The 25,049-nt window shown below is 40.4% G+C and overlaps 1 protein-coding gene and 1 long non-coding RNA gene across 5 annotated transcripts in view; one reads left to right on the top strand and one right to left on the bottom strand.

The window, feature by feature from the left end:
* Window positions 1–100: 100 nt before the first annotated feature.
* Window positions 101–25,049, top strand: part of Atp6v1a (ATPase H+ transporting V1 subunit A) — a 53,104-nt gene continuing 28,155 nt past the window's right edge. Inside the window, exons 1-3 of one of the 3 annotated variants that reach the window (NM_001108318.2) lie at window positions 101–191; window positions 21,369–21,464; window positions 23,513–23,641. In NM_001108318.2, coding sequence (NP_001101788.1) covers window positions 21,383–21,464; window positions 23,513–23,641 — 211 coding nt within the window. In that variant the 5' untranslated portion in view covers window positions 101–191; window positions 21,369–21,382. Of the gene's footprint in view, window positions 206–21,368; window positions 21,465–23,512; window positions 23,642–25,049 lie in introns of all 3 variants that reach the window. The other 2 variants (XM_087576893.1, XM_087576895.1) reach the window with 2 other exon arrangements.
* LOC120095658 (uncharacterized) lies at window positions 1,302–12,378 on the bottom strand. Of its 2 annotated transcripts, none has more exons than XR_015633448.1 (3): window positions 12,199–12,377; window positions 6,582–6,709; window positions 1,302–1,564 (listed from the first exon to the last, which is right to left on the bottom strand). It is a non-coding gene; the product is annotated as an uncharacterized LOC120095658 (long non-coding RNA). The 2 variants fall into 2 exon arrangements; XR_015633449.1 differs by having other exon boundaries at window positions 1,313–1,564; window positions 6,631–6,709; window positions 12,199–12,378.

Consider the following 25,049-nt stretch of genomic DNA (forward strand, 5'->3'; position numbering starts at 1 on the left):
CATCCAAGCAATCCGCAAAGGTTCAAGCCTGCGAGACGCAGCGTGCCTGGGGAGGGGAAGCGGGGTGGGGCTTGAGGTCACATGACTAGCTAGGGCTGACCCGCCTCCTGCAGCTGAAGACTTCCCCTCTCTCAGTGACAGAGCCTCTGGGTCCGGTCTAGGTACAGATTCTGCATTGCGAGCCCGGGCAGGTGAGGTGCGACAGGTAACTGGTGGCTGGTGGGAACGATTGACGGGGTGGGGTGAGAGTATATAGACACTGGGATGTGTGAACCGCGGCGTGCGGTGCTTGGGGCTCCTTTCGCGTTGTCCTCCTGCATGAGCGAGGAGCTCATTTTTCTAGATCTGCTGGACCCCTGACCCTTCACCTTAGTCCACGACGAGGGATTATGATGCCCACCTTTCCCTGTGTTGAGAGCGAGTGCGGCCATTATGGTTCCTTCTTTAGAGCATTTGGGGCTGATTCAGGTGGTAGAATTGTTTTAGCCATTTCTTGGGGGTCTGCAGCAAACGACGGGTCCCATTCCCCAAAGCTCCTTCCTTGGCAAAGGCCTTGGCCTGGTTGATCAGAATGGAGGAAAACCCCTGTAGGCAGAGGCGTCTCCGGTGAGACAGGCTTAGTAGGGAATGTCACTGATATGGCCCTCACTGCAGTCACACTGAAGGGCTTCCCCACAAATGTGCGTTCTCAGTGATTCTAAGGGTTTTGTCCGACATCCTTGCAGGAGAGGTTTAGTGAGTGTTTGGATGAGACTGGAAGGGTAAGAACGGGCCTTATTTCTTCGGAGAGAAGAAGGTTGTACAATCCTCAGAACAGGGTGTTGGTAATGCGACAGTCTCAGTTGAATGGGAAGGCGATGAAAGATGGTGTTACCTTTTTGGGCTGGAGACCCAGACTAGTTTACAGGAAAGTGACGAGGTTTTCCCGAAGGGGAAGTAATTCTTTGGAAACTGATCAAGCTGAAAACATAATTAATCCAAATCTATTTGCCTATAATTTAAAGGCAAGGAGAGTCTAGACATTACTGACTGTGGGTCATTCCTTTTTGACATTTCTTTTAAATCCTACAAGTTATGCCCTTCCCAATCAGTTTAAATCTGTGAAGAAATGCTTATGTTCCTAATTCACTTCTGCATTTGTTAAAGAGATTCAAGTGACCCTTCTCAGACTTGAGTGCATAATATTTTGTGAAAAGTACAGAAATTGTTTTGCTTAGGGTTGCCCAACCCTTTGTACTCCATTTTATATGCACCATAGTAGCCAATGTTTTCACCTCAAACAATGCACTTGACCAAAGGAATGTTCTTCAGTTTGGGGCTAAACTCTTTTATTTGTGCTACAAGCTTAGAAAGTTCATTGCTTTGAATCCAAAGGCCTTACAAAATCAGAGATTTGACTTTTATAACCTAAAGAATGCATTTTCTTATGTGAAATAAGATTTTTAGTTAAATCTCAGTTCTATGCAATGTAATTGAGGAATCTATTTTTTAATATCTGCTGAGGACTTGGGGATATGGTTCTTGCTTCCACTGCATGCTCGAGGCTCTTCACCCAGTCCTCATACTAGAAAGAAAAAAAAAAATAGGAAAAGGATGGAATGATTATCTTACAGTGATTGGTGCTCTTTTTTATCCCCTTCCAAATTTTCTTATCAGATTTTGTTTAAAAAGCTAAAAGCCAAAACCTTAAACTGATAACAATTTAACAAGATAGAAAGACTGGCCTATTTGCTACTTCTTACTAAAATATTGCCTTAATGATTTTGCATTGCCCAAATTACCATTGTGTGCTTGTGATCCAGACTAGACAATAGGTATGTTTCTATAACAAGCTTAAATATAGATTCTTAAATAGTTTGTTCCTTTGCATTGCTAATCATTCTGTGGTATGGATGGCACCACAGTTGGTTGAACCATTCACTTGTTGACATTTTTATTTGTGTCTGTTCCTGCACGTAGAGGCCAGAGGTGCCTTCCTTTGTTGCTCTCCCCACCTCAACCCCCCTTTTTTGAGCTAGGTTCTCTCACTGAACCTGACTCACTGATTCAGGAGCCTAGCTGGCCATTCAGCCCCAAGGATTCTTCTGTCTTTTGCCCTGAGCACCGAGGTTAAAGGCACAGTACCACACTTTACTTTTACATGGCCACCTGGGAGGCTGAACTCAGATTTTCATATGTGCAAAGCATGTGCTTTCACGACTGAGTCATCTCCTCAGCCTGAAATATAATTTTACCCATCATTTTTCCTCCAAAGTGAGAGAGAAAAAAAATTGGCACTGCTTCATGCCCATGTGACATTCCACCAAATAAACAGAATTCCTTCGTGTTTTAAAAGTCCAAACCAGTTCTGTGCAGGTGTACTGGGCTGGAGGAACCCAGTTTGAAAGCACTGAGTCCTGGTGGAGGAGAAGTTCATAAGAAAGGCTGGATGAGTCTGCAGTTTTATTTCACAGTTAATTGCTCCAGTTTTAGGGAACTCAAGAAAGCAGTACCTTAGACTTCTAATGAAATCGGGAGGATTAGCAAATCTGGAATTGGCAACCAAACAGCTAAGGAGAGTAAATATTAAAGAAGAATTTGATGCTGTATACACACAGATGGTTTGAGCGCTGGAAGGCATTTCTGATATTAATGAGATTTCTGTGTGGGTCTGGGTATAATGGCTCCCTCCTTTAATCTCTGCACTGGGTCTGGCAGAGTTCTTTGAGTTGAAGGCCAGCCTGGTCTACAAAGTGGGTTCTAGGCCAGCCAGGGCAACAAAGTAAGACCTTGTTTCATAGGTGAGAAGGCCTATGGGGGAAGGGAGAGACAGGGAAGGAGGGGGAAAGAGAGAATTTAAGGGTTGGGGCCCCAACGCCCTTTATTTCTTACTCTGAAATCTCCCTTAATTACCCTGTCTTTGCAGGGTGTCACCAGTGAACGTGTGTCCTTTCCTTTGGGCCACGGTAGCCAATTAGTCCTTTAGGCTGATATACCCAATATTCTGTATTTCTTTACTTCTCCATATAGGCTACTTTTGGTAGCTGGGGTATTCCTCAGTAAACCTCCCTGCAGTTAAAGAACAATCTGTCTCTGTTATATCTTCTGCACAAGGATGCTGAAGTGGATAGAAGAGGCCCTGTTAAAGCAAACAGAATACTGAGGGCCCTGATGGGTCGTTTATTGAATAAGCGTTGAATGATTAAAAAGGAAATTAAACTGCCTTAATTGTTACGAATTATAGTTCCCTAAAGGCTGTGCACTAAGTATTAACTTCTCAGTCCAAGTTTCCAAATCCTAAATAGAGTAGATATGAGCCTGTGTGGACTTTATTAATTCAGTAAGCACCTTGTTTCCACAGCGTGTCGCGCTTACTGATAATGGTAAGACCTATGGTTCAGCCCTAATGTTAGAGGATCTTCATTCAGTGCCTCCATTTTGGTCATGTGCCTTCTTAAGTGCAGCCGATGCTGGAAACCTCAGGCTTCCATACTAAGAAACTTTCCTCCCAAGGGTATTGTGAATGAGATAAGCCTAGATAATCAATTTGAGAGTAGTTTGAAAGCTAGATGGCAGTGAGCGTAACTTAGTATACTCAAACTTTTCCTGAATAGATTTCCCAATCACAGAGGCCTGGGATTAGGTTTTAGCCTTCCCTATCATTAACTGTCTGACCTTGGGCACTTAAAATGAAGTCTCTTTCTGTTTAAATCTAGCCCGTAGGTATTATCAAGGTAGATCATAAGTCTACAGTGGTTAGTACATACTTTATAAGTTTTTTTTAAACGGAGGTCAAGCCTAGCTTTCATCATGGTCTTCTTCCTGTCTGTTTCCTAAGTGCTGGATTACCGATATGTGCCACTCCACCAACAGAAGTTCTCACTAATTGAACGACATGCTTCAGTCATACACCCTGAACTTCTAGGAGAGATATACAGTGCCCTACAAGAGTGACAAAAAACAAAACGTTTTTGCACAAAAGGTTTCTGTTGCAGGGAATGGACTAAAATTTGAAATGAGTCTATCGTGGAAAAATAGAGCCAAAAGAACTTTTCTGGGCATGTTCTTTGAAGCTAGCCATGCTGTAACTCATATTGTTCTCAAACCACCAGACTAAGGCTAGTCAGTGTGCCTCAGCCTCCCAAGTGGCTGGACTGCAGACTCTAGTGCCAGAATATCTGGCTTTGACAGACTCCAAACTTGCTTAGTAATTAGTAGGAGCTGAGGAATAGCAGCATAATTCCCTTATTTTGGTTTTAGCTATAGTTCACTGGGTTTTTTATGTTAATTTTTTCAATGTTTATGATCATTAATGCATGGAATCGTTTTTAGGAAACTATTTCTCCACTCTTAAAGTTTGTTCAATATAAGAAACAGTATGGACATGAACTAGAGTAAGAATTTTTTCCTTCTTTAGTGATTCACAAGGATTAGTGGTTTTGCATGGGAAGTATGAGTAAATAAAATAATAATTGAAATAGAGCTTTTCAAGTTTATATTTTTTGTTAATCATGACAAAAATACTATAAGGAAAATAGTTTAAGAAATAATTGAATATTTGTATTAAAGTCAGTTCCCTATAGAGTAACTGGGATATAGTAAGTGTATTTTCATTCATTTTTATGTGTATTGGTAAATAATCTGTGATCAGTAATGCTTTTTATTTTCCTTTTTCTTATTGAGAAGGGAAAGCCTAATTACAGCATTATATATAATAGATATGGAATATGGTGAATAAATATATGGAGTTATATCTTTAGATTAGCACTTCTTTATCTTTACCTGCTCACTAAAAACTTAGTTGCTGTGGTGACAGCCATTTACATTAACATTTAGCTATTCGTGGTATATTGTAGCTATTTTCAGGTTAATTTTTGTTTCTTCAGACAGGGTCTCCATATTTAGCTATGGCTGTCCAAGAATTAGCTACATAGACCAGGTTGGTCTTGAACTCTCAGAGGTCCACCTGCTTCGGCTGTGGAATTAGAGGCATACACCGCCACATCTGACATCTGGTCTCTTTCATATCTTGAGACAAGGTTCCCCTAAGTTGTCCAGACTCACTTTGAACATGCTCCATACCTAGCGAAACCTCGTCTTTGCTAGTTTCTTACCTCATCCTCCCAAGTAGTGATATCATGGGCCTTTGCCACCAGGTCCAGCTAAAGTTTATTAAGTCTAATCTAAATGTAAACATTGAAATAATTCTTTCATTTTAAAATTGCATTAACACCTTATGAAAATGCTTTGGCTTACTCATATAACAGTAGTTTATTTATTTGTATATATACTGTTAGGCTTAAATACATAAGTATGAAATTTTCTAAGAAATAGAAGTACAGTGCTGAGTGCTTGCATAACATGCCCTAAGCTCTAGTTTGTCCTCAGCACCACTTAAAGCATGTATGGTGGCACATGCCTGTATTGTCCTCAACCCACTTAAAGCATGTATGGTGGCACATGCCTGTCATCCCCAGATGATGTCAGGGTCAACCTGGGCTACATAAGATCCTATTTCAAATATATATGTAAATATGTGTGTATGTGAATGTATAAGGAAATTCCAATTATGACAAAGTGAGACTAAGTGTGGAGGGGAGGCACATTTATGTGGTAAACATAACTGAATCAATTTGTCTACAACTTAAATGTAAATAGATATTTAAAATATTAGTCAAATTTTATATATACATAGAACCTAAACCACAGAGGAATACCTCTGAATTAGGAAAGAGAAGGGAAGGGAAGGAAAAAGTAGTCTTTGAAACTCTATAGATAGAATTTTGTAGCAGAAATGGAAACAAATGCTTAAAAGAAAACACTTGCAATATATCTAACAGGTTAGTATTTGTAAAAAATCTTATAAAGTGTAAAAAGTCCACCAGTTAGGACCATACATAGAGAAGGATGTGGCCTGAAGTTCACAGAAGAAAAAGCTTAAACATTTAACATTTAGCTTAACAAATGTGAAAACTATAACCTTACTACCAATTGATACAGTGACAGTGAAATGCTATGTCTCTGGCTAGTAAAAATTAAATGCTAAACCATGCTAGCAGGGATATGTGGGGAAAGATTTCCCCGTGAATGCTAGTAGAGAAATGACTTTCCTTGTTGGTTTGGTTTGGTTTGGTTTGGTTTGGTTTGGTTTGGTTTGGTAAGCAAACAGTAGTAGTTAGTATTAGAAATGTATGTATTCTTTCATCAGTCTCCATGAACTAAAATCATCAGTAAGCAAGCAAGAACATGTCGACATGGACGTTGACTGCCACAATGTTGGCAGTGCCAAAATCCTGGGAATAGGGGAACACCGACTAGTAGAAGTATTATGCGTATTATGGCAGTCATATTCTGAAGCATTCAGTAGTAGGAGTTGAATCTCTCTGGTAACTTGGAAGTATTTCTAAATATATTTTGAGAGGATTTCCAATATGTTCCTTATGCGAAAAGGTAAAATACAAGAAAATGTATATAAGATTGTTTTCATAAAGCCATATGTAAGACATGAGTTTTGTGTATCTTGTTAACACTGGAAAAGAGGAGAGGTAGAAAAAAAAGAGAGGACAAAGAGGTAGAGAGTATCCACAGTAAGATATGCGTACATGTTTGCACATGTCTGTATGTACAGTGAATCACAGGAAAGGACCGTACTCAGATGCTCAGTGGTTGCTTCAGAATGGCCGGGTAAGCATTCCGTGTGACGTGGTTCCCATTTGACAATGAACACTTTCTGAAAGTAGTGGAAAACAAAACAATTTACATTTTTAAAAAGAAACAGAAGGCCAGCTTGGCTAAAGAAGAATTAACAAGATGAAAAATAGTATTTGAAGTGACTAGGCATGAAGATACTTGACATATATTTAGTCTTAGTTATTGGAGGAGGAAGTAAATAAAGTATCCTGGTAACTGCATGCATTCTTAATTTTATGTGTGACACCTAGAAGGAGTCGTTGTAAAAACATACCCAAAAAATGATAAATATCACCAAATAAGGCTCAAATTGGCATATTCTTTTCGGTGTTAGTATTTAATGCTGCAAAATGTTTTATGCCTTGGAAGTGTAAAGCATATTACACAAGTACAGTTTCTGTCACCTGACTTAATCATATGACATAATCACTGTGAGAAAAGTCCCTTGTAGTTCACTAGATTAAAAGATTAACTTTCTCTTTAAGAAAACTTCAAATAGGGCTGGAGAGATAGCTCAGCGGTTAAGAGCACTGACTGCTCTTCCAGAGGTCCTAAGTTCAATTTCCAACAACCACATGGTGGCTCACAACCATCTGTCATGGGATGTGATGCCCTCTTCTGGTGTGTCTGAAGACAGCTACAGTGTACTCATATACATGAAATAAATAAATTAAAAAAAAAAGAAAACTTTAAATAAAGCGAAGTTTGGGGGATTTGATCAGAGACATATATCAGGGTTACGAGTGTGTACTGCTTCTGTAGAGAGTCTGTATTCTGTTCCTAGCACCTATGTTAGGTGGCTTATGACTACCTATACCTCCCGGTCAGGAAATCTAACACTCTCTGGTCTTCACCAGCTCTGCCAAACACATGCGCTACTCCCACACAGGAACACAGACACATAATAAAAGTGAAAAAACTTAACATTTTAAAAAAGCAAATAAACTCTTTGCAATTAATTCATTTTTGATTATTTATTTATCTTGAAATGGAGTCTAGATGTATAACCCAAGCTCATCTCAAATGTGAGCCCCTATTGCATCAGCCTCCCAATTGCTGGGCTTGCAAATGCATGCCACTGCACACATCTTGATTTCAGTTATTTTCTGGTAATTAGAAGTGGAGGCATTGCTCAAACCCATGGTAGGAAATGGCAGATGGTTTGGAGTTCAGTTTGTCACATACTTAAAATGCCAGTTTTTATATCTCATGCTGCTGCTTGTACTTTTTCCTCTATTACCATTTTATTTTGATTGTATATTTATATGTCAGTCTCTCTGTGTGTGCATGTGCGTGTATGCAGGTGCTATATTAAAAGCTGTACAAAAATTTACAATTCTTTTGTTAAGTGGGTAATACATGTATAAGCACGGTGAAAATTACTATTCAGACGTTTCTCTTGCCTGTTCCTAGCCCCCACCTATGATTCGTCCATAAACGGTAGTCCATGTGAGTAGTATCCCAGCCTCCCTCTTTTTTTTGGGGGGGGGATTCTTTTTTTCGGAGCTGGGGACCGAACCCAGGGCCTTGCGCTTCCTAGGTAAGCGCTCTACCACTGAGCTAAATCCCCAGCCCCCCCAGCCTCCCTCTTTCACTGAACAGACATCCCACACTGATGCACTTAAAGCTTCCTCTCAAATGCTAGTTGAGTCATTGCACTGGTGAATCGTCATCGTCATATGGACAGTGCCAGGAGCTTCCTCCTTGTCCAGACCCTTGTTCGATCCTTCTACCACACCTACCTCTTCAGCAGATCCCAAGCATGTGCCACCACAAGTGCCAAGGCCTTTTTCACTTTGGCTATAATTACTCATTGTAGCCTCTCAGCACCTTTCTAAGATGGCACTTATTTTTATCTCCATTCATCAAATGAGGAAAATTGCATGTGATGGTTAAATGTTCAGTACTATAACTCACAACTTGTAAATTGAACTCAGGGAGTACTATTACTGTTTTAATGCCATTAAGCAAACAGATTCCATCATAAGTTATTTAGTCTTTATATTGTTGATTCTCCTTCTATGTTTATATAGGATATGGGAATCAAACCCAGGTTACTAGGCTTACAAGGCCTTAGTCATTTCACTCTCCCTAGTCTCCATATTAAGGAATATTCCAACCTTTGCATAAGAAAGTACTATAATGAATATTAATAAAATTTGTTGTGCACAGAGTAAATTCCTAGGAATGGACTAGCTGCATGAAAAAAGAATGACACTTTTTTTTTTTTATTAACTTGAGTATTTCTTATATACATTTCGAGTGTTATTCCCTTTCCCGGTTTCCGGGCAAACATCCCCCTAATCCCTCCCCCTCCCCTTCTTTATGGGTGTTCCCCTCCCCATCCTCCCCCCATTGCCACTCTCCCCCCAACAATCTAGTTCACTGGGGGTTCAGTCTTAGCAGGACACAGGGCTTCCCCTTCAACTGGTGCTCTTACTAGGATATTCATTGCTTCCTATGAGGTTGGAGCCCAGGGTCAGTCCATGTATAGTCTTTAGGTAGTGGCTTAGTCCCTGGAAGCTCTGGTTCCTTGGCATTGTTGTACATATGGGGTCTCGAGCCCCTTCAAGCTCTTCCAGTTCTTTCTCTGATTCCTTCAACGGGGGACCTATTCTCAGCTCAGTGGTTTGCTGCTGGCATTCGCCTCTGTATTTGCTGTATTCTGGCTGTGTCTCTCAGGAGCGATCTACATCCGGCTCCTGTCGGTCTGCACTTCTTTGCTTCATCCATCTTGTCCAATTGGGTGGCTGTATATGTATGGGCCACCTGTGGGGCAGGCTCTGAATGGGTGTTCCTTCAGTCTCTGTTTTAATCTTTGCCTCTCCCTTCCCAGCCAAGGGTATTCTTTTTCCTCATTTAAAGAAGGAGTGAAGCATTCACATTTTGATCATCCGTCTTGAGTTTCGTTTGTTCTAGGGATCTAGGGTAATTCAAGCATTTGGGCTAATAGCCACTTATCAATGAGTGCATACCATGTATGTCTTTCTGTGATTGGGTTAGCTCACTCAGGATGATATTTTCCAGTTCCAACCATTTGCCTACGAATTTCATAGACTCGTTGTTTTTGATAGCTGAGTAATATTCCATTGTGTAGATGTACCACATTTTCTGTATCCATTCCTCTGTTGAAGGGCATCTGGGTTCTTTCCAGCTTCTGGCTATTATAAATAAGGCTGCGATGAACATAGTGGAGCACGTGTCTTTTTTTATATGTTGGGGCATCTTTTGGGTATATGCCCAAGAAAGGTATAGCTGGATCCTCAGGCAGTTCAATGTCCAATTTTCTGAGGAACCTCCAGACTGATTTCCAGAATGGTAAGAGTGACACTTTTAATTTTTGGTAGATATCACCATGTTGCTCTTTAATTTAGCGATGCACAGAAGTTTCTTTGTCCTCAGTAATTTGCTTGAATCTGTCATTTAGGTTTACTATTTAGAAGACTGAATTGTTGGATGACTTTGGCTTTCCTGGATTGTGTATGATCTACCATTGTGATAGTACACATTTATTCATACAGAAGCAATATAATTTGAGAATAAGACAGGTTTATGACTTTTATTCTGGTTACAACTTAAAGTGCTACTTGTCTGATTCATATTGGCGTTTCATTATTTGAAATTGGAATTTTTTATTGCCCAAAGAGTAAAAAGTAACTCTTAGTAAACAACTGTGAAAGGCCCTGATTTTATGTATGGAAGGATTGCGTCAGGTATTTCAGTTACCTACTGTAGAGAACCGAGCATGGCAGCTTGTTTTCAGCAGCCCTTGAACCCCAGCTTTAGGTGATACAGTGAGCTAGTGAGAGACGTCGGTCACAGTATTTACAAGCTCCATAAATTATTTGAAATGTAACACATTTTAGAGTCTAAGTGGCAGGTAGGCTGATTGACACCAAAGTCTTTGATGTGATCCAAAGCAGAAACTTAAATCTACTCAGGTCTCAGGGAAAATACCTAAGGGATTGAATGGAATGTACATTGACAGAACCTGCTATTGTTCATTGATATGCATCTGTGTTTGTTTTAAACATGATCTCATCCTTCCCAGGACATTGTCCTGGGAAGATGAACGATTGAGGAAACAGCCAAAAATAGAGATAATTAGGCTGTGGGTAAAAATTACAATTAATACTACCTTAAGTAAGAGCAGCACAAAACAAGAAGTCCTTCTTACTCTGTCTCTGTCTTTTACAACCACTCTACTATACCAAGTTTGTAACCAAAGTCTTAGCACATAGCCTGTGTTGTAAGACAAAATCTTATGCCTGAGAATACAGTAGGATCTTCCTAAGTCCTTATCCAAGATATTTTTATTATTCTGATTTTTTTCAAATAGGGGTTTCTCTGTAGCCCTGGCTGTCCTAGAACTTGCTCTGTAGACCAGGCTGGCTTTGAACTCACCAAGATCCACCTGCCTCTGCCTTCCAAGTGTTGGGGTTAAAGTTATGCCTGACTTCTTACCAGCATTATATGCCAAATTCCTTATTCTAACCCTTACTAATACTATCTTAAAATCTTAGCCTGAGCATCCTGGTTTTAACTCGTGCTTTCCTAGTGGTCAGTGATAGAAAGCACCTTTTAAAGTCATTATTTGTCGTGTGTGTGTGTGTGTGTGTGTGTGTGTGTGTGTGTGTGTGTGTGTGTGTGTGTGTGTGTGTGTTTAAGGCTTAGGATGACTTTGGAAAGTTAGTTCTCCCCTTCCATCACATTTGTCCAGGGATTGAACTCAGGTCAGCAGACTTGGTGGCAAGTGCCTTTCTCTGCTGTGCTGTCTCACTAGCCTACATTATCTTCTTGTTCATGAGTACTGAGAGTCACTTTCCTAAGGGGGTGCTTTTGAGTAGGTGAGGGAGAGGAAAGGAAGTCTATTTTAATAAAATACTAAAGAAAAATTGGAAAATAAGTTTATACAGAAAAAAAACCTTGCTTTTCTACAACTATATTAAGATATTTCTGCTTTATAAACATTTCCTCACAATTGCTAACTTCCTTTATTCTAACAATAGCTTTTGAAAAGTAAAGTACTTTACTCTTCTAAAGTCCCAATTTGTCAGTTTGCTATTTGTTTGTTATATAAATTAAATCTATCTAATTCAGGCTCTCAAGGAACATTTTATAGTTATAGGTTTGACATCTAGGCTTACCATCCACTTTCAGTTGATTTTTATATAATGCCGAGATGGGTTGAAGTATTTGGTTTTGGTTTCTGCGTGTGCACAACTGTTTATTCTACTGTTACCTCTTGAAGAGACAGTAGTTCACTACTAAACTTACATTTTTGTCAAAAGTCACTTGTTCATTTTTCTATGTATACATTTTACATTTTTTGAGTCGAGTGTAAATTTTTAAGTAATGCTAATCCAAATAATAGATTTTAGACTCTGCACTTACTGTAGTTATTTCTGTTCTAGCTAATATTTTAAACCACTAGAATTATTAATAAAAATATAACATTTAAATTTTAATAGGTTAATATAGTTAATAAATATATTAACATAACTAATATTTTGGGATGTTTAATAATACCTTTTATTTCAGAAGTTTCTTCTGTGGTAATACTTGGCTTCAGTTTGGTCTCAGGGAAGTGCTGATTTTAAAAATCTCGGTCATTGGGCATTAGGCCAAGCTGTATTCCATGCATTTTTAAGGGCTATCAGTTTTCACTCAGTGAATAGGAGTTCCTGTTTCACTCATGCTTCAGCCAAGACTGTGACTAACTAATGTATGGTGTCTGTGTCCTGTGTGCACAGTTGGTCTGCTTTATGACACAAGCAGGTGTCGTCCTGCTCTCCTGGCAGTTACAGTCCAGCAGTAAAGACGGGCACTGGTTGAGCAGCTTCGCTTTTTTTTTTTTTTTTTTTTTTTTTTTGAGCTGGGGACCGAACCCAGGACCTTGCGCTTCCTAGGCCAGCGCTCTAACCACTGAGCTAAATCCCCAACCCCTGAGCAGCTTCGCTTTTGCTTTCTAGTTTCTTTTTAATATTATTCATCCACCTCTTTATTGGTTTTTCGAGACAGGGTTTCTCTGTGTAACTTTGGCTGTCCTAGAACTCACTCTGTAGACTCACAGAGATCCACCTGCCTCTGCCTCCCAAGTGCTGGGATTCAAGGCGTGCAGCACCACTGCCAGCTCTTTTTAAATTACTCTGTGTGTGTGTGTGTGTGTGTGTGTGTGTGTGTGTGTGTGTGTGTGTGTGTGTGTGTCTGTGTGTGTGTGTGTGTGTGTGCCTGTAGGAGTGCACACACTTGTTTGTCATCGTATTCCCTGATTCCATTAGACCAGCCGTTCCTCCTGGAATTTTGTTGTGCTTCTCTCTTCTCTTTGACTCCCAGCTTTGTCTACACATTTCCTTAGAATGTTTAGTTTTCATAAATGATTTCACTAATGACCTTGAGTTTACCTCCTAATCTATTCATTCTTTTTTAATGATACTATGAAATGTGTATAAATAAAATATTTATTCCTGAGATTCTCTTTTTTTATTGCTATCTTGACCAATTAAGTGATCAGTAATGGAACAAGGACCCAGAACTTTTTGTTCTTCTATGTTGTCATCTGTAGCAAGGTAGCCTGCCTTCCCAAATTATCTCCTTTCTACGTCCCACACTATTGCTACAGCTCAGCATCCCGTGCAGATGACCAGCTGCCAAAGGTGTTCTTTCCTGTCGCCGTCTAAGAAGAGAAGTTACTCAGAATTTCCTAAAAGATTTTTCTTGCCTTTTATTAGTCAGACCATTCCCAAATGCTCTATTCCCAAGCAAGCCATTGCTAATGGAACTGAAATTACCTTAGTAGACTTACCAAATTTAAATAAAGTTCAGGTTTTATTGGCAAGAGAAGCAGAGGGTTCTGGGTATGCATAGTGAAGTAAATCTGCATTTCTGATGAAGCTGCTAAATAGATAAAAAGAGGTGAATAAGAAAGGCCTTCACGAAGTGATAGCTTGCAGTAGTGTTTTACAGTACAAATGACCAAAGTAAACTTTTTTTTTTTTTTTTTGGTTCTTTTTTTTCGGAGCTGGGGACCGAACCCAGGGCCTTGCGCTTCCTAGGCAAGCGCTCTACCACTGAGCTAAATCCCCAACCCCAAAGTAAACTTTTTAACTGGAAATTTTGAGCAAGCATAAAAATCAAAAGCAGGTTTAGGATGCTTTTCTCTGTGCGGAAAATTGCAGATGAAATGTAGATCAGGCTTGGTGGCTCATGCCTATAACCCCAGCATCAGGAGGCTGAGACATTGGGATTAGGAGTTTGAAACCAGTCTGGGCTGTTGGCACGAGTCCCTCTCTTTAAAGTAAATCAAATAAATGAGAAATGGAGCAGTGGAAACCTACCTACCTATTCTGATTTGATGGTTGCATCCAGCATATATTTAATGACATCACACTGTATGTCTTTTGATGCATACAATTTAAATAATGCTAAAAGAGATTGTTGAGGGGCTGGAGAGGTGGCTCAGTGGTTAAGAGCACTGACTGCTCTTCCAGAGGTCCTGAATTCAATTCCCAGAAACCACATGGTGGCTCACAACCATCTGTAATGGAATCTGACGCCCTCTTCTTATGTGTCTGAAGTCAGCTACAGTGTACCCATATAAATAAAATAAATAAATCTTTTTTAAAAAAAGAAACTTTTGAAATCTACTGATTTTTTTTCCTTTTTAAAAAAACTAACAACCCCCTGTGCTTTCCTAAGCCAGTCTTTTAGTGAGTTAGTGTGTTCTTTTTCAAATGTTACATTAAATAACACCAAGTGCCAGTGGAGTGGGTCAGACTGCATGAGAATTGCCTTGGAAGCCTAGTGTTGGCTGTTGTGTGGCCTTCTCCTCGTTTCCAGCCAAGACTCTGATACTAAAAGGAATTGTTTTAGAATAAAAGGCATTGCTAGGTGTAGCACGATAACCAGTTGCAATTTAGACTCTGTTATAAAATGGTGGGGCAGCCGGCTCTGGCGGCACTTCAGTGCTCTGCAGTGGGGAGAGTTTGATGACTCACCAGTCAGATGGCTGCCTTTGCTGCCGTCTGGATTTTCCCTTCTCTATAGCACAGATTTTTTCTTTTTCATTTTTTTCAAACGTGGGGGTCTATAATGTATAATTAAGGGAATCTTCGTTATAAACCATTTGGGTTTTGTCCTTAGGAAAAGAGTCCAGTAGCCAAGGATAAAGCTTATGTAGTCCCTGAGTTGTTTTCTTGTGACTGTAGCTCTCTGTGCCACATTTTCTTCACGATTCCTGGTGGGGGGGGCTGGAGTTCTGCTAGTTCCTGCGCAGCTAGTGCTTTACCTCGAGTTCCGTCCCTCACACTGCTGTTCCTTGGCTGCTTTTTTTATCCTGGAGAACAGCAGGGATAACTGTAAGGAAGGAGTTTCATGCAACATTAGATCATAGTATACTTGGACCTTCTACTGTGAAGTTTTAGAATAAAAGTAACTCTTAATTTACTATGACTTAACTTTCCTATTGAAAATGCTTTTGAAGTTTTTTAATACTTTAAAATTATTTTTTATTTTTAGTTATGTTTGTGTGCATGTGGCCTTGTGCACATATATTCAGGAGGCCAGAGGCGTTGGATCCCTTTGGATTGGAATTACAGGGGTTATGAGTCACCTAACATGGGTGCTGGACACAAAAATAAACTACTACAAGAACAGACTGCTCTACTAACTGCTCAGACATCGCTCCAGCCCATGTTTAATATTTTTAAAAAGTCCGCTGTTTGCTGAGTAGTGGTGGTACACATCTTTAATCTCAGCTCTCAGGAGGAAGAGGCAGTGAGATCTCTTGAGTTCAAGGTCAGCCCCTTCTACAGAGTGAGATTTTTCCTCTTGCACAGTAGAGAGCTAAATTGCTCACAATCTTATTTTCTCTTTATATTGGCCTTAAAATGTTTCTATTTTTGTGTATGAATATTTTGTTTGCTTATATGTATGTGTACCACATGCATGCCTGGTGCCCGCAGACATCAGAAGAGAGCATTGGAGGCCCAGGAACTGAAGTTACAATGGATGTGAGCCAGCGTGTGGGTCCTGAACTGAACATGGGTCCCATGTGAGAGCCACAGGTGTTTAAACACTGAACCATCTCTTCAACCCCTGTATCGTCCTTCCAGAGAATGGGATTGTCCCCAACATTTCCCCTCCTCCTCCCAAGAAGAAAAGGAAAACAAAACAAAACAAGACCTTGACTTGCTGGTTCGAGTGTTTGTCAGCTGAAAGCAAAGGTGTATGTCTGCTCGTCTGGATGTAGACTTGCAGCGCTACCCTTAGGCTGTTGATCCTCTTACTGTCTTAATGTCATTGTTTCTAATGCCTAATATGTGCCTCAAACGTTTAAAAAAAGTTTAAAAGAATAGTGACATTTTTAGGAATTCTGGAATTTGCATTTCTCTTAAAAACACAGAAATACGGCAAGAATGTACTTTCATTTTAATCCCAGGTATAGAGATGTGGGGCTGCTTCGGACTGTCCACAGCCGCTGACTGTTATTTGTCTCATGTTCCGGCAGAGGCGTGGTTTTCCCGCTGCAGATGGTTTCTACAGTTGCATGATGTTTGGAATCCTGAGAGGCGGGGTTGATGGTGGTGGTCACTTGGGGAGGTTGTTAGTAGCTGGAGTCAGAGAAGAAACAAAAGGAAAGAAGTTAGATCAGGGATCTTCCTAATTCCTCTCTCTCCTCTGTTCTTGTTTCTTCCTGCCTAGTGTTAGGAGGTGAAACTGGGCGGATAAAGTATAGGAAAAGAACCCCAAAAGTGCCAAAGACCAGCTACAATAGACACCAAAATCCCCATAATGGCTATACTTCTCCAGACACTGCTAAACCCACAAGAAAGCTGGTTGATGAACAAACCCTTGTGATTCCCTTCCAATAATCATTGTCCATATATTAGGAGGACTCAGACCATAATTTAAAAAAAAAAATTACAAAAGAGGACTGGAGACATGACTCAGTGGTTAAGAGCACGAGCACTGACTGCTCTTCCAAAGGTCCTCAGTTCAAATCCCAGCAACCACATGGTGGCTCACAACCATCTGTATTGTGATCAATGACCTCTTCTGGTGTGTCTGAAGACAGCTACAGTATACTCACATTAATAGAAATAAATACTTTTTTTTTTAAATTACAAAAGCTACTGCTTGACTCCCTAGAGCCTTTATGACCTTTCTGTAGCTCAGGAGAACTGAACCATCTCTAGGAAAACATTATGTGTAGTCTGATCATTCTTGCCCATCCCTCTAGTTTTTGCTTCACCTCCTGTAAGCCGCTCTTCCCTTGTCTTCTCCATGCATTCCTGTAAAGTCAGCCTGTGCTACTTCTGAGAATACACCATCTCCTAATTTTAGCTGGCTGGTTAAAGGGAAGTATTTCACCATATTTCTGCCTGAAATATAGCACTTGCTGATCTTTCAGAGGACCATCTAGGACAACAGCTCTAGGAGGACCTCACCTCATACCCCACCCCATCCCTCCCCTCCTTCACACACAGACATGTATGCACACATGCATGCACTCACACACAACACTGAAAATGATAAAAATTAATCTTGTTTTAAAAGCAGTAGCAGCTGCTGCTGTTACATTAGTCATACTTTTTAGAAATCAGGCAATCTTGGCTTGGATTAATTAAATTAGTTACTCTATTACCCCTTTTCTCCCAGGCAGACCAATGACATGTTTGTCTTACCACAGCTCTATTGGACTCTAGGTGAAATAGACTGGTCAAAAGAATTTGACTTTTCCAATGCTATAGTTTACAAATTTAAACTCAATCTTTTTGACTTAAAGCCTTGGTCTCTGTCTTCTAAAAGAAGTAATATTCCTTTGTACTGACATAATATTTAAAGCATTTTTTATTTATGTAGCTCCATTTTTAAAGCAGTCAATACAAATATGATAAAATACTTTCTGAAAGGATAGCTCAAGGAGTGAGGGACCATAAAAAGACTGCCTTTGAGCAAGGAGCACTCAGGACTCATGCAGACCCGTCGTGAAAGAAGGCATTTCTGGAAGCAAATGGTTTTTTCAAATGATGCTATTCACATAGCATCACTAAGGGAATGTTTGTGAGCATTTCACGAGGAACGTTTGACCAAGTCTGTAATTAAATCACAATTCTTGCATAAGCAGTAGCATAATTCTTGTTTTTCAGTTAAAGAGATTTTGATTTGTCTAAGTTTTCCTGCAGCATATCATTAGAGGAACCTAAATGTGATCCCAAGTCAGCTGACTCAAGCACTGGGCTGTTCCCACTTTACTGGGCAGATGATCATGTGTCACAGATACTATACAGGGGACACCCACCCTGGAGAGGAACTTAGCCTGGATGTTGACTTCAGTACCGTGTTTAGGTGTACCGTCTTTGAAGGTGTGTGTTGTACGTCACATGCTGGCAGGACCTCAGGTCCGAAAAGACATTGGAGTCCATGGAATTGGATTGTAGACAATTGTGAGCTGCCATGCAGGTGCTAGGAACAGAACAACTTGGCTCCACCGTAAGAACTAAATTCTAACCTCTAAGCCATCTCTCCAGCCCCTGAAGGATTTTTTTTTTTTTTTTTTATGTGTGTATCTGTTTGTGTGATGGGTACCTGTGGGGACCAAAAGAGTACATCAGATTTTTTTTTTTTCATTGTCTTTCATTATCTGGTGGTTCCTAGAAAATCTTGTTCTGAGGGATGGGAAGATAGCTCAATTGGTAAAATGTTTGTGGTGCAAGGGTGAGGACATACTTGTTCAGTTCTCACCCACTAGAACGTCAGGTACAGTGGTGTGTGCTTTTGGAGGCCGAGATGGGTTGACAGCTATGACCCAATGGCTAACCACCCTGAGCACACCTGCAAGGCCGAGGTCTCGGTGGAAGACAAGACCCTTTCTCAAAGAAGCAAGGTGGTCAGCTCCTGAGAAACAACACTCGAGATTTATCAGTGTCTATACACAGCTTTTTGATACTTCAGCCAAAGGATTACAAATTGTGTATCTGTGGTATGTGATCCTCTGACATCTCCAGAAATACTGGGGATCACTCCTCAGTGTTGGCGTAGGACGACTCCTCAGCAGGGCCCAGGGGTTGGCTCTGACCCGTGTTCTTCTATCTGGACTCAGGTGTCCTCAAAGCTTGCTTTCCAATGATGTTTCTGTATATATGCTTTATCCATACTGATCTACACTTACCCACATTCTCTACAGTAGAAGAGTCAGTTTCTCTTTGTTCCCAGTACGGTGTTTATACCTTAATTGAGCACTTAAACCATTTTTCTGTGTAGTCCATTTGGGTAAACCAGCAAAAAGCTCCTTGAAAATTGTTGCATGTTTCGTTACAGCTTTTATTGTCTTGCTTTAACACGGGGCCTTTCCCTTGGGAAGAACAGAACAAACATTCAATAGATAGAAGTCCATCAACATTCAAGCCTTAGCTAGAGTTTTCAATCTCTCAGCCTACGTGCAGTCTTTCCCAGATTTAATATGTTAGAGCAACAGAACACCATCTTTCCTTCAGTCACCACGTTGTTCCTATTGTTCACAGAGCTAGGTGTGTTTGTTTTTCTTAGGTTCAGGTAGAGACCCATAGTCAGTATCACCCATCTTTTCATGCTCTGTCCCTATTGTTGCCTGAACATAAGCTTTATACCAGCCAGGCCGGTCGGTTTGCTCTTCCTGAGTATTTTATTTCCATTCTCCTATTCTTGACCCATCTGGGTTGCCTTTGCCACTCATTCTTTCCTTGTTTGTACAAATACTAGCTGACCTTCAAGATGGCTTCACTAAACTTTGTAGTCTTTGAATGTTTACTAAATGCATATGACTTAGCACTTTATTGTTGAATGCTCTAAGACTAATTTTTGTGTACTGTATCCCAGATTTTCCTTTTTGGTGTTATTGTTGATATTGTTGTTGTTGTTGTTGGTGGTGTGTGTGTGTGTGTGTGTGTGTGTGTGTGTGTGTGTGTGTGTGTGTGTGTGTGTTGTTGTGTGTGTATTGTTGTGTGTGTTGTGTGTGTGTTGTTGTGTGTGTGTGTTGTTGTGTGTTGTTGTGTGTGTATTGTTGTGTGTGTTGTGTGTGTGTGTTGTTGTCTGTGTGTGTTGTTGTGTGTGTGTTATGTGTGTTGTTGTGTGTGTTGTTGTGTGTGTTGTTGTTGTGTGTGTTGTGTGTGTTGTTGTGTGTGTGTTGTTGTTGTTGTTGTGTGTGTGTTGTTGTTGTTGTTGTTGTTGCTGCTGCTTGCTTGCTTTTAGGTAGCATCTCTCGTAGTACAGGCTGGTCTGGAGCCTATTTTGTAGCCCAGGCTGGCTTCAGACATCGTGACAGACCTGAGTCTGCTTCCCATGTGCTGAGAGAACACATGTGTCAGTCACCAGGCCAGGCCTCTGTTTTCTGTTTGGATATGGGCAGTTGTCCATTGGAGTTTCGGATTGTACTTCTCTGAAGCAGACGTTGAACTAAATTTCCTTTTTTTTTAAGATTTATTTTTACTTTATGTGTATGAGTATTTGCTTGCATGTATGTGCATCGCATGCGTACTTGGTACCTTAGGAAACCAAGAAGGCAGTGTCAGCCCCTAGAAGTGGAATTACTAACAGTTGTAAGGCACCATGTGGGTTCTGGGAATTGATCCTGAGTCTTCTGCAGGAGCAAGTGCTCCTACAACTCAGCCTTACGATTCTGGTCAATTAAAAGAAGAGGAAAAATGCCCTGAGACAAATTTTAAAGAGATTTTAATATAAAATACATAGTTTGTTCCACTATGAAAAGTGATTAAAAAAAAAAAAAAGCAAGAGTGGAGCTGGAGATTGGCTCAGTGGTTATAAGCACTTGGTCTTTCTGAAGAGCATCTACAAAGTGACTCACAATTATCTGTAACTTAAGTTTTAGGGGATCCAATACCCTCTTCTGGTCTCTGGGGGCACCAGTTACACATGTAGTGCACATACAGAAATTGAGGCAAAACACTTGTAACATTAAAAAATTAATAAAGCATTGAAAAACTAAAGGCGGGAGTAATATATTTAAATCGGGGCTTACAGCGGCTCATGAAGAAAGTGACATTTGACCAGAATCCTAAAGGAGGTACTGGGCTGGGTAACCTAGCAAAAAAGTTCTCAGACAAAGGCTCTTAGGCTTTATGAATGATTCAGAGTAACTGGAGAGGAAGTTGGAAATATTGGATGAGGATATGAATAGTAAAGGGGTAGATAAATCATTGGCAATATGCAATATGAAATGTAAACACGCAATTTAGTTATAACAGATATACTGGTAGCTTATTCAAGAATGAGTTATTTTAACTTAAGGATTTTGTGTTAAGCTGGGTGGTGATGGTACATACCTTTAATCCCTTCAGCACTCAGGAGGCAGAGGCAGCCAGATCCCTGGGTTTGAGGACAGCCTGGTCTACAGAGCAAGTTCCAGGACAGTCACGGCTACAGAGAGAAACCCTGTCTTGAAACACACACACACACACACACACACACACACACACACACACACACACACACCTGCGTGTAGTGTCACGTTTTATTCTGAAATGGTTTTATGACTTGAGAATATACCACACACACACACACACACACACACACACACACACACCTACGTGTAGTGTCACGTTTTATTCTGAAATGGTTTTATGACTTGAGAATATACCACCTATGCTAATTCTTTTGTCTTGGAGTTTCTAATTGTGATTTACTTTCCTCTTTTGCCTTAGGTAAATTTAGCACAATGGATTTCTCCAAGCTACCCAAAATCCGTGATGAAGACAAAGAAAGCACATTTGGTTATGTGCATGGAGTCTCAGGGCCTGGTACGTAATGTGCAGCAGCTAAGAGCAAGGGCACCTCACTGATCGGCCTCTTCTCAAGGGGCTGTGGGGAGAAACCCAGGTCCTGCTGGTCCACATAAGTGGTTTGCTTTTTTAAGAGCTCATAGTTGCTATGAGAGTAAAATACTATAGCCCCCGGAATGGTTCGCCGAGCACTAATCATGTCCATTTGACGGTTTGTCAGTGATAAGCTACTTTGTGATACCATGCTTGTTAGGCAAATAAAGCTTAATTGTTTTTGTTAAATTTGAAATTAAAAAAGCTTTAAGGTTTATAGCTTTTAGTATGCAGTGCTGTATGTGTAATAAATATTCAGTTACTCTCTACTGGTTTGATTTGAACGTAAATAAATAAGGTCTTCAGAGCCTTTCCTAGTAATGCTAACTTAACCGGCCCTCTGCGTTTATACATGTGTCTGGGTAAGTATTCCAGGTATCTCACAGCTGACTACTTCAGAGAAGCCCGGTGACCTGATACTGAGAGTAGAAAGTAGTTTTATAGTCTGTATCCATTTTTGTCAAACCTTGGAACTCTGCTTTTAAAATAACCGTCTCATTTCAGTATTTATTGATTTTGTTGAATATCCCACTAACAAATATGAACTACAGTAGCCTAGGTACAACCTGCTCATTGATATTAAAATGTATTTTTCCTTTAAGTTTCATGCTACAGTTTGTGCCCTGTTCTAATGACAGGGAAGGCGACAGTGCCTCTTTGGCAGACTTTTCATCCACGAGTGAGCTCGACCTTCTTCTCTTCAAGTACTCAGGGAGCTTGCGTTCACTGGCAGGTAGAGAGGAGCACTCACTCTTCTCCATCTCTCTTAGGATCACAGGAGCTGATAGGACACATAGTAAACATGAGGAATCTTAGGGAAAAGCAAAGGAATACCACCATCCAGCTTAAGTAAAGTGGATGTGAGGAAATGTGCAACAGGCCGGCTCCAGGGCTGCCGTTTAGTTCCTAAGTACTTTATAATAGACAAGTGGTACCCTTTGGGGTTTATGAAGTAGGATTTTTAAATTCATTATATGATATTTCAGGTCATCTTAACTTTTTGTTCAAATTAATTTAACATGTTTTTCCACTGCAGTAATTACTATCACAGCTGTAATCACAGACTATGTAGTAAGAGTGGGTTTATTCTTACGCATCTCTACAAATGTAGCACCCTTCTTTCCCTTCCAGAAAAATAGCTTGCTTGCTAGACAGCATGGTCTATTCTAACACAGCAAGTTCTAATTCTGACTCCTGCTTGTGAAAAAATATTAAAAATAGAGGTCCTTTCTTACTGAAGGTTGAAACGGTGGTGGCGGCTGGTTAGGAACATGCCGCGGTTTGAGAAGAGGAATTATATATGCATGTGTGAGCTGCTGCTGGTGGTATTTTGTAACAGGGTTTCAAGGAGCCTCGGCTGGCGTGGAACCCTGAGCCTCCTGCCTCTGCTTCCCACCGCTGAGGTTACAGATGGTACCATCTGGCTGTGGATACCATTCTGACTTTTTTTTTAATTCTAGAGTGAGAGTTTATTGAAGGTCCACAGCCAAGGAAACTTTAGAATCACTAGCTCAAAGTAGTGAAAATCTTGCTTTATTGTTATCTTTCAAGGAGTAATAGCACAATAAACTGATAATTACTGTATGATGTTCTAAAGCTCTTAATTCCAGTGTAGGCTATTTGGTTGTTTACGGTTACAAAACCCTTCATTGCATGTATGAAAGGAGCTTGGGTTGTTCAGAATGAACTTCAATAGTACAAGATGAGAGTTTTCATATAGGACTTCATGTGTTAAAATAGGTTGCTTTTATGTTACATTAATCAGTACCTATAGCCTAACAAGTCTGTTTTGTTTCCTTCTGTGTATCATTTACTAAAAATATGTCTGTATGTGAAACTGTGAAGGGTATTGCATGCTGGGAGTTTGTCCGTCCTTAGGAATAAATGAGAAGGCATGCTACTGGATGTATTAGATGCTGACACTAGCTGTACTTATTCATGGACTTTGGGCCAATGGTCTTCTGTTCTTTCAGTGGTCACCGCCTGTGACATGGCGGGCGCTGCCATGTACGAGCTGGTGAGAGTGGGGCACAGCGAGCTGGTCGGAGAGATTATCCGACTGGAAGGTGACATGGCCACCATTCAGGTGTACGAGGAAACTTGTATCCTTTTCCGGTCGATTTCCTGCCACCTTCTGTGTGTCGGGGTTTAAGGGTTTAACCCACAGCAGGTGCATGCCATGCGCATGTCATATAGGAACATAGTGAAGGGAGAACTATTGGGAATTACTGCTCTCGGTTAAGAAATTAGAAATACGCTCTGAGTTTTCATTGCTCTTAACACTTGGTGCCACAGACCTCAGGGAATCCAATTGGAAATTTATTTAGGTTTCATATTGCAGAAGAAAGAAAGCATGAGTGGAATAATAATATTGGCTTATGTGGTTAAAATTACCCAGCCATGATTTTATTTAAAAAATAAATATAGATCCTTCACCATTCTCTTTAATGAGTAATATAGCTTTAGCCCTAAGAAATGCTTAATATTGCTACAATGTTGATTTTTAAGCATAATATCTATTTCCAATTTCCTATGGACAACTGAGGGGGGCTTACAGGATAGCTCAGCATGCAGAGCTCTGTTGGCGCCAAGCCCAGAAGGGTAAGTCTGACCCCTGGAAGTCATGCAAAGGGGGAAAGAGAAAACTGATGAACACAGTTGTCCTCTCTTCCCCATGTCTGTACTCAGGCACACATAGTAAACAAACACTAAATATTGGTTTTCAATACAAATAAACGTAAAGAAATGCAGGCCTCACAAACAATCAGTCTTTTGGAAACTCATGTCTGTAACTCTGTTCTCAAGGTCAGCATTAATTCTTGGGGTTTTAAGCATATTTTGTTCTATTGATGCTCTAACAAGAATGCTTGGAGGTAACTGGCTCTCATAACATAACATAAAAACAAAGTCATCTAAAAAGGAAATTAGAAGTCTCTGTGTTCATATGTATGCAGACGCACACATATGTGAGGACACATGGGTGAAAGCCAGAGGCCTCATGTGCCATTCAACATGATGCTTGAGACAGGAGCTCTCATGTTGCATGGAGTGTGGAAAACAGACTACACTTGCTGACTGGCCAGCCCCAAGAATCATCCACGGTACCCAAGGCTGAGGTTGGAAGAATATGCCTTTTAACGTGGTTTCTGGAGGCTGAATTGTTATGTTCATGCTTGCAAGACAAGCTGAGCTATTGCCCCAGCCCCAAATTTGAAGCCTCTCTAGGCATGAAATCATAGCTAAAAACAAGTTTGGGGGGATTTATTGATATACCTTTACCTACCATCTAGTCACTTGATGAATAGGTGGAACTCAAGCACAGAACCTCATACATGACAAGCATACATCCTAACACTGACAAGCATACATCCTAACACTGACAAGCTACATCCTAACACTGATCTGTGTCTCACCCCACAGTTGTTCTCTTTTTCTCATGGTTTGCAGACTTAAAGTTAGTGAAAATGTATGCAGTGATAAAACTCCCTACATTTTTTGGCCTCTGTCTAG

This window comes from Rattus norvegicus, chromosome 11 (genome assembly GCF_021556685.1).
Source record: "Rattus norvegicus strain SHRSP/BbbUtx chromosome 11, alternate assembly SHRSP_T2T, whole genome shotgun sequence".
Lineage (NCBI taxonomy): Eukaryota > Metazoa > Chordata > Mammalia > Rodentia > Muridae > Rattus > Rattus norvegicus.